We start from the raw sequence: 8,178 nt of genomic DNA, 5'->3' as shown, positions 1-8,178 counted from the left end.
GATGTTGAAAGACATTTCAAAATTATATTTAGAATAAGAACAAAGGAAAAATGTATTTTTAAAGGATGTCACAAATTTTGAAATTCAACCTACTCATGCATCCAGTCCTTCAGAAAGTGTATTTTGAGTAACTGGCAGTGACTTTGGGCAGTATTTAAATATAGCTACATATTCATAGGGCCTCATGGTTCAGTCCCCCTAATGGGAGGTGGAGGGGAGAGGGACAGGGAAAAAACAACCAAAAACCCCAAGTGGACCCTGTGTGTGCTGGGTTTGGAGAATCAAGCTTCCAGATGTAACTAAAACAAATTGCATGCACCTAGAAGTAATAAATTCTATAATTTAACTATTATTCAGAAAAACAGCCTTCCCAAGCAAAATTCACCAATGGCTTGAGAAGTTCATTGCCTACAAAACAGTGTTGTTGGCCAGTGTTGAGCTATATGCATGTAGTTCAGTAATGAAAACATGAAGTTTAAATACATTGATACATAAATGAAATCATCACAAATTTTTTTATTTTTTTTTTTTTATACAGCTAAGGAACCTCAAGTATTTGAAGCATGGAAATGTGCAATCAGTAGGGCTCTGCGCCGTCAAAACTGCTGTATCTAAACTTCATTGCCAAAAGCAGGGTCTATAATTTTCTAAGCATGCCTCTGTCATTTTAGGGTGGACATAACTGATAGCCAATGCCCCTCACATAGATAGTATATTTTGATAAATCTGACCATTACCCAACACAGTTTATTTTTCTTGGAGGAAAAAGGAGATGGCTGAAGCCTGGAATGCTGGCAAAAGCATAGTTTAGCAGGCAGGAAAGATGCTAATATTAGAACTATTTGGTCGGTGGTACTTAAATGTTAGCAAAGCATTCCCAGTCAAGGTCTCAAACTGGAAGGTGGATGTGGTGAAGTAGAGTTGGGGTAGGGTAATATGACAGAAGAAGAAGAATGGGAGGGTAAAACAGGATAATTTTTTCTTTCATGATGATGAAATTGTTCTATAGAGATGATTTAAGCACATCCTCTAGCAAATCTGTTGTGTTAGTAAAGATTCTGTCACCCCTATGTTGTGCCTGAAGTTGTTTGATGGAAAAAGGGTGCATGTGTTGTTCTTAACCATCCTAATTCACAGCCCTCTGTATCTCTGAAAACCCACTTATTTCAGAAATTAAACATTGCTACCCAATGCACAGGAATAGCTAAATCATAAGACATGCCAGCCTGTAGGACCAGTGAATTTTAGCTGTAAGGTGGAATGGACTAGTGGTACTAGTGCATTTATTTCAATTAAATATCCCGTAATTACATTGAAATGGCTGTGAAAATTTTTCAGAAGCAATATAGTGTTGAAAAACAATTCAGAGGAGTTCAGAGAAAACTCTGAATAAGGCAGATCATCTATGTAAACTAGGTTCATTTATTCCAGAGTGTTGGTCATTAAATAATTTACTTTTTAATATGAATTTTACACATGCCTGAGTCCCACTTCTTGTGTTCAGTACCCCAATTATGCACTAAAAAACAAACCCCAAACATAACTATGGAAAAATAATGTTTGTTATGAATCAACTACTGCTAAAAATGAGCTGCTAAATATATATCAATGCCAATATAGAAATAAAAACCGCATCCTTGGATTCTAGTTTATCCTAATGTTTATGTCACAGAAATTGTTTGCAAACAAAGCTGTGCTGCTATAGCCAGTATATTGAATGTCTATTTACCACATGGTCAAGAATGTCATATGTGACAATGTTGAAGAGATGAAATAATATTTATCGTTTTTACATTTCAGACCTAAGAATGCTTGCTCAAATTTACCAAAATATTTCATATATGTCTGGGGAAAATATTTTCAAATTCCCAAGGTATAGGCCCAGAACACCCAAAGCAAGAAACTTTTAGTTAGATAACTAATTCCTTTATATCTTTGGTAGTGTGGATACAGGACATAGCTTGACCTGCTACAATCATAGCTAGAAAATCAACTATTCCTGAGTTTTCATATGACGCTGTCCTTGCTGATATTTCTTATCCAATCATTACATATAACCTAAGTTTACAATTACCAATTCTGTGCATTTTTCCAGATACAGGAATCAAAGCACGTTGCCAGGACAGTAAAGATTGTCAGCATCATTTTCTGTGAAGGATCACACAGGTACAGAGAGGTCACAGGTACCCTGCCTAAGGTTACACTCTTTTCTTGCTTCTGTGGAGAGGTTGGTGCCTCTGATCTCAAATTACTTCTCTAACTCCGTTGAACCCCCCCCTAAAATTTAATAAACCTCGGTAACTAGTACCTAGTGTTAATGTTATTATTTTCCCATAAGATGATGGGAGAGGTCTTCCTTCATAAGATGCTTTACTGCAGCATACCGGTATTTACAGTGAGGTGGTCTTTTCCAACCACGCTCCCCTCCCCGCTGTTAGAGCTGAAAATTCTGAATGCGTTACTCTGACCCAAACGGGGGAGAATTTCGTGCAGGAGGGAGCTGAGCAGCAGCAGCAGCGGTTCATGCGGGCTGCGGGCTCCGTCGGGAGCACGGGGAGAGCTCGGCCACGGCCCCGCACGGCGGCAGCTGGAGGCGCCGCATCTCTTTCGCCTTTTTTTTCCCCCTCGCTTGTTTGTTTGCGGTGTTGTTTTTGTGGGTTTTTTTCCCCCTCGTCTTTACTCGCAAACCTGGCTGTTTCGGCGTAGGCCGACAAATGAAAGCGTGTCCGACGGCACTCCAGGAAGAATCGGGAAAACACGGAGGGATGTTTACGTGACCCCAGCCTCACTTTTCTCCCCGGGCATGTGCAAAGGGAGGCTTCCCCAGCCGCTCCCGAGGCGGGCGGAGATGCGGCTGAGGTTAGGACAGGCTGGACGGTGTCAGTACAGCCTCTTCCCTGCATCCCTCGACTTTTGCTATCGTCGCTGCTCTCCCCGCGCCACTCTCGGTGAGCGCCGCGACCGCCCTCATCGGGGGGCGAGAGCCCGGCATCCCCGCCAGGAAGCCCCCTCCTGGGCCCCTGCGCTCCCCCTTCCTTCCCCCGCTCCCGCCTCGCACAGGAAAATGCGGGCTGGACAGACCCCCGCCCCTCCTGCCGCCCACCCCGCCCGGGGCCCCTCCGCCGTTCACCTCCCTCCGGTGGCGGGGAGAGAAAGGCGCTCATTGATCCCGGGGCGCGGCCCGCCCGGTGACGAGCGTGCGGGTCCCTGTAAACAAGCTCGACACCTCGCACCCCCCGCCTCCGTCCTTCCCCGCCCCGCGGAGCCCCCGCACGGAGCCCCCGCTGAGGGAGCGGCAGCGGGAGGAGCAGGGAGGCGGGGGCCCCTGGGGAGGCGGTGGGCCCCGGGGACGCTCTGCCCCCGCCGCCGCTTGTTCCGTAATCCCCGCGCCGCGATCCCCCAGCGGGGCCGGGATCGTTTCCAGAGGAAACGCGGACGCTGCCCTTATTCGCCACTAAAGCGAAGCGCCCGGATACATTAATGCAGTTTAATTAAGACGGACTAACAGCGGCGGCCGCTGCCCCCCGGCCCTCCCGGGGTGGCATTTCCCGGCGCGGCGGGGAGCGGGCGCTGCGGGCGGGGGCGGCGTGGGCGCAGTGACACACCGGGCGGAGGAGCGCGGGGCCGCCGCGCGTGTGCGGGCACGGCTGACGCACGCGCGCGTGTGCGCGGGGGCGTGCGGGGGGCGCCCGGCGCTCACGCACGGCCGGAAGCTCCGCCCGGCGGGTCCGCAGCACCTGATATGGCCTCGGCGAGCTCCGCCGGCGCCCCGCCGTGTCCCGAGAGATGGCGAGGGGCAGCGCCGGGGCTCGCCGCATGTGCCGGGCGTCCCCGTCGTGCCCGCGTCCCCGGGCCGCTCCGCGCCGTGCGCGCCGAAGGCACCGGGAGCGGCGACTCCCGCTGCGCCCGAGGGGGGCCGGAGGCTGTGGGCGGGAACGCGGAGGGGCGGGAAGGGGGTGGGGGGCGAGGCTCCCGCCGTCCAACGGCGTCGCGCCGCCTCGCCTCCGAGAGCCCGCCCCGCAGCCCCATTGAGGGCCGCGGCCGTCCTTCGCGCTGCCCGGCGGCCAATGCGGGGCGGTGCCGGCGGCGGCGGCGCCCCGCCCCGTCTCGGTGTGTGAGCGCCTCGGTGAGGCGGCGGTCACGTGTTGTTTTGCTCTTTAGTTGGGGCACTCGGTGCGCGATGTGTTACTTACGGCGAAACTCCCGCCGGCGCCGGCAGCAGCAGCGGCAGCAGCAGCGGTCGGGGAGCCTTAGCGGCGTCGCCGGTGCTCAAGCCGGGGAGGACGCCGGGCGGCCGCCGGCAGCACCCGCTGCCTAGAGGTGACAGCGGAGGATCCCGCTGCGGCTCCGGGCACCGCGCTCTTCTACGAAGGAATAACTTTATTTTACCTGCTTCCCTCCATCCTTCCTTTTTTTTTCCTTTTTTTTTTTTTTTTTTTTCTCCCCGCGGCGCTCGGGCTCCGGATCCCCTCAGCGTCGGCGACAGCAGCGAGAGGAGCCGGGCGGCGCTCCCGCCGCGGGGCTGGGGATGGCGAGCCCCGCTGTGCTGGGGCTGCTGCCCCCCCTGAGCTCCCCGCCCGGCCCCAACCTCAACAACAACAACAACAACAACCAGGGCGTCAGGAAGTGCGGCTACCTGCGCAAGCAGAAGCACGGCCACAAGCGCTTCTTCGTGCTGCGCGGCCCGGGCGGCGGCGGGGAGGAGGCGGGGGGCGCCCGGCTGGAGTACTACGAGAGCGAGAAGAAATGGAGGAACAAGTCCGGGGCGCCCAAGCGGGTGATCGCCCTGGACTCCTGCCTCAACATCAACAAGCGGGCGGACGCCAAGCACAAGTACCTCATCGCCCTCTACACCAAGGACGAGTACTTCGCTGTGGCTGCCGAGAACGAGCAGGAGCAGGAGGGCTGGTACAGGGCTCTCACCGACCTGCTCAACGAGGGCAAGGCGGCCTGCCAGGGGTCCCCCTACCGCCACCTCGCCTCCCCCTTCTCCGCCTCCTGCGGCGCGGCCGCCGCCTCCCTGGCCGCCGCCGGCGAAGACCTTAACTACGGGCTGATCACGCCCGCCACCGCTGCCTACCGAGAGGTCTGGCAGGTGACGCTGAAGCCCAAGGGCTTGGGGCAGAGTAAAAACCTCACCGGCGTCCACCGGCTCTGCCTCTCGGCCCGCACCATTGGGTTCGTGCGCCTCAATTGCGAGCTGCCCTCGGTCACGCTGCAGCTGATGAACATCCGCCGCTGCGGCCACTCCGACAGCTTCTTCTTCATCGAGGTGGGGCGCTCGGCCGCCACCGGTCCCGGCGAGCTCTGGATGCAAGCGGACGACTCGGTGGTGGCCCAGAACATCCACGAGACCATCCTGGAGGCCATGAAGGCGCTGAAGGAGCTGTCCGAGTTCCGGCCCCGCAGCAAGAGCCAGTCCTCTTCCTCCTCTTCCTCCGGCGGGGCCGGCGGGCCCGGCGGCAGCGGCGCCTCCGCCACCCACCCCATCACCGTGCCCGGTCGCCGGCACCACCACCTGGTCAACCTGCCTCCCAGCCAGACCGGCCTCCTCCGCCGTTCCCGCACCGACAGCCTCGCCGCCGGCGCCGGCACCAAGTGCACGCCGTGCCGGGTGAGAACGGCCAGCGAGGGCGACGGCTGCCGGGTGGGCTCTGCGGCCGGCAGCCCCATGAGCCCGGGCCCCGTGCGGACCCCCCTGAGCCGCTCGCACACGCTCAGCGGCGGCGGGGGGCGGCAGGCGGGGAAGCTGCTCCCGGTTCTGGCCGGCGGTGGCGGGCTGCAGAGCAGCCGTTCCATGTCCATGCCCGCCTCCCACTCGCCCCCCTCCGCCACCAGCCCCATCAGCCTCTCCTCCAGTAGCGGCCTCGGCTCCGAGACTGCCCATCCGCATCACCCGCAGCGCCCGTCCAGCGGCAGCGCCTCCGTGTCCGGCTCCCCCAGCGACGCCGGCTTTATGTCCTTCGATGAGTACGGCTCCAGCCCAGGCGGCGACCTCCGGCCCTTCTCCTCCTCCTCCACTGCCAGCAATCGCAGCAACACCCCCGAGTCGGTGGCCGAGACTCCCCCGGTGCGGGACCCGGGGGGCGGCACCGACCTCTACGGCTACATGGCGATGGAGCGGCCCCCGAGTGGCCGCCTCTGCTACCGGCCCTGTCCCGACGCTGCCAGCGACAGGTGCCATCGGAAGCGGACCTACTCCCTGACCACGCCGTGCCGGCAGCGACCCGCCGCGCCGCAGGTTTCCTCCGCCTCCCTTGACGAGTACACGCTGATGCGCGCCACCTTCGCCGGCAGCGCCGGCCGCCTCTTCCCCTCCTGCCAAACAGGGGCTTCCCCCAAAGTGACCTACACCCCCTACCCCGAGGACTACGGGGACATCGAGATCGGGTCTCACCGCAGCTCCGGCAGCAGCAGCACCAATCTGGGCCCGCCGGCAGTGGGGGGAGGAGGGGGAGATGATGACGGCTACATGCCCATGACCCCCGGTGTGGCCGCGTCCTTAGGGCAGGGAAGCCGGGGCAGCGATGATTACATGCCCATGAGCCCCACCAGCGTGTCTGCCCCCAAGCAGATCCTGCAGCCCCGGGCAGGGGTGGGTAGTGGGTCCCCGGGGAACGGGAGCAGCTACAAGACCAGCTCGCCTGGGGAGAGCTCCCCTGACGATAGCGGGTACATGCGGATGTGGTGCGGCTCCAAGCTGTCAATGGAGAGCTCAGATGGAAGGCTGAGTAACGGCGACTATATCAATATGTCCCCTCGAGACCCCCAGAACGGGCCCCACGCTCCCTCCCTCACCCCCCCAGACTTCTTTTTTGCCCCTTCAGGGCACGGGTCCAGTGAGCCCCCAAAGCCCAGCTGCTATTCATACAGCTCCTTACCCCGCTCCTACAAGAGCCAGGGCTTGGCAAAGGACAGTGACCAGTATGTGTTCATGAACTCCCCGGGGAGGATGATCCCGGAGGAGGCGGTGTGTGGAGCGAGCCAGCTGCCTGCAGGCACCTTCGCCCCCTCCAGCCACACGGTGCCTTCGCCCCTGCGGCACAGCCGGACCGAGAGCTTCCTTAGCCAGCGGTGCCAGCGGGTGGCCCGGCCCAGCCGCCTTTCTTTGGAGACCTTGCGGACGATGCTGCCCAGCATGAACGAGCACCCTCTGCCGCCTGAGCCCAAGAGCCCTGGTGAATACATCAACATTGACTTCGGGGATGCTGCTGTGTATTCTCCCCCCTCGCTGCCTGCCGACAGCCCAGCCTCCTCCCTGGGCTCAGGCACGGGGCAGAGGCGCTCCCCTCTCTCCGACTACATGAACATTGACTTCGGGTCGCAGTCACCCTCCCAGTCGGGCACGGTCTCAGTGGGCTCCTTGGAAGCTCTCTCTCCGGGTTCTTCCTCCAGCACCAGCCAGCCCAATGGGTGCTACCTGAAGGCGGCTGTGGGGGTTGCTTGTTCGTCCAGCCCATCGGATGGTGGTGATTACACCGAGATGACCTTTGGCATGGCCACTACCCCACCTCAGCCCATCGTTCAGAAACCAGAAAGTGCCCGGGTCACCAGCCCCACATCCGGCGTGAAGAGGCTCACCCTTTCTGGGGTGGAGGCTTTCATTCTCTCCAGCCCTCCCCCAGACCCGAATCGGGGGGCCAAAGTAATCCGGGCAGATCCCCAGGGGCGGAGGAGGCACAGCTCAGAAACTTTCTCCTCCACCACCACTGTGACCCCAGTGTCCCCCTCCTTCGCACACAACCCCAAACGACACAACTCAGCCTCGGTGGAGAACGTGTCCCTCAGGAAAAGCGAAGGCCTGGAGGAGGAGCAGGGTAGCAGTCCCATGTGCCGGGAGACCTCGGCTGGCTTCCAGAATGGCCTCAACTACATCGCCATTGATGTGGTGGATGGGTCCCTGGCAAACTGTGACAAATCCAGGTTGAAAGCTAGGCACCTCCTGAATGGGGGCATCAATGGAGTAGAGATGAGCACCTATGCCAGCATAGACTTCCTGTCTCACAACCTGAAAGAAGCCAGTGCTGTGAAAGGTGAGTAGCTACATCTGACAGAGCCTGCTGTGTGTTTGTGCTTTGTGTGTTGTTGTGTAGAGCACTGTGTCTCTTCGCTTCCTTAAAAATCACTTTTACCCCTTTTTATGTAATAAGCAGTCTTGGAGGAACTTGGTGGCTCTTT

General features: G+C 58.4%; 1 protein-coding gene across 3 annotated transcripts in view; it reads left to right on the top strand.

Moving 5' to 3' along the window:
- The first annotated feature begins 4,014 nt into the window (after positions 1–4,014).
- IRS2 (insulin receptor substrate 2) overlaps positions 4,015–8,178 on the top strand; it is a 28,998-nt gene continuing 24,834 nt past the window's right edge. The window contains exon 1 of one of the 3 annotated variants that reach the window (XM_086880168.1): positions 4,015–8,033. In XM_086880168.1, coding sequence (XP_086736294.1) covers positions 4,529–8,033 — 3,505 coding nt within the window. In that variant the 5' untranslated portion in view covers positions 4,015–4,528. The remainder of the gene's footprint in view (positions 8,034–8,178) is intronic. The other 2 variants (XM_023948526.2, XM_086880167.1) reach the window with 2 other exon arrangements.

This window comes from Cyanistes caeruleus, chromosome 3, assembly GCF_971803275.1.
Source record: "Cyanistes caeruleus chromosome 3, bCyaCae1.hap1.1, whole genome shotgun sequence".
Lineage (NCBI taxonomy): Eukaryota > Metazoa > Chordata > Aves > Passeriformes > Paridae > Cyanistes > Cyanistes caeruleus.
This window is presented reverse-complemented; position numbering and strand designations above follow the sequence as displayed.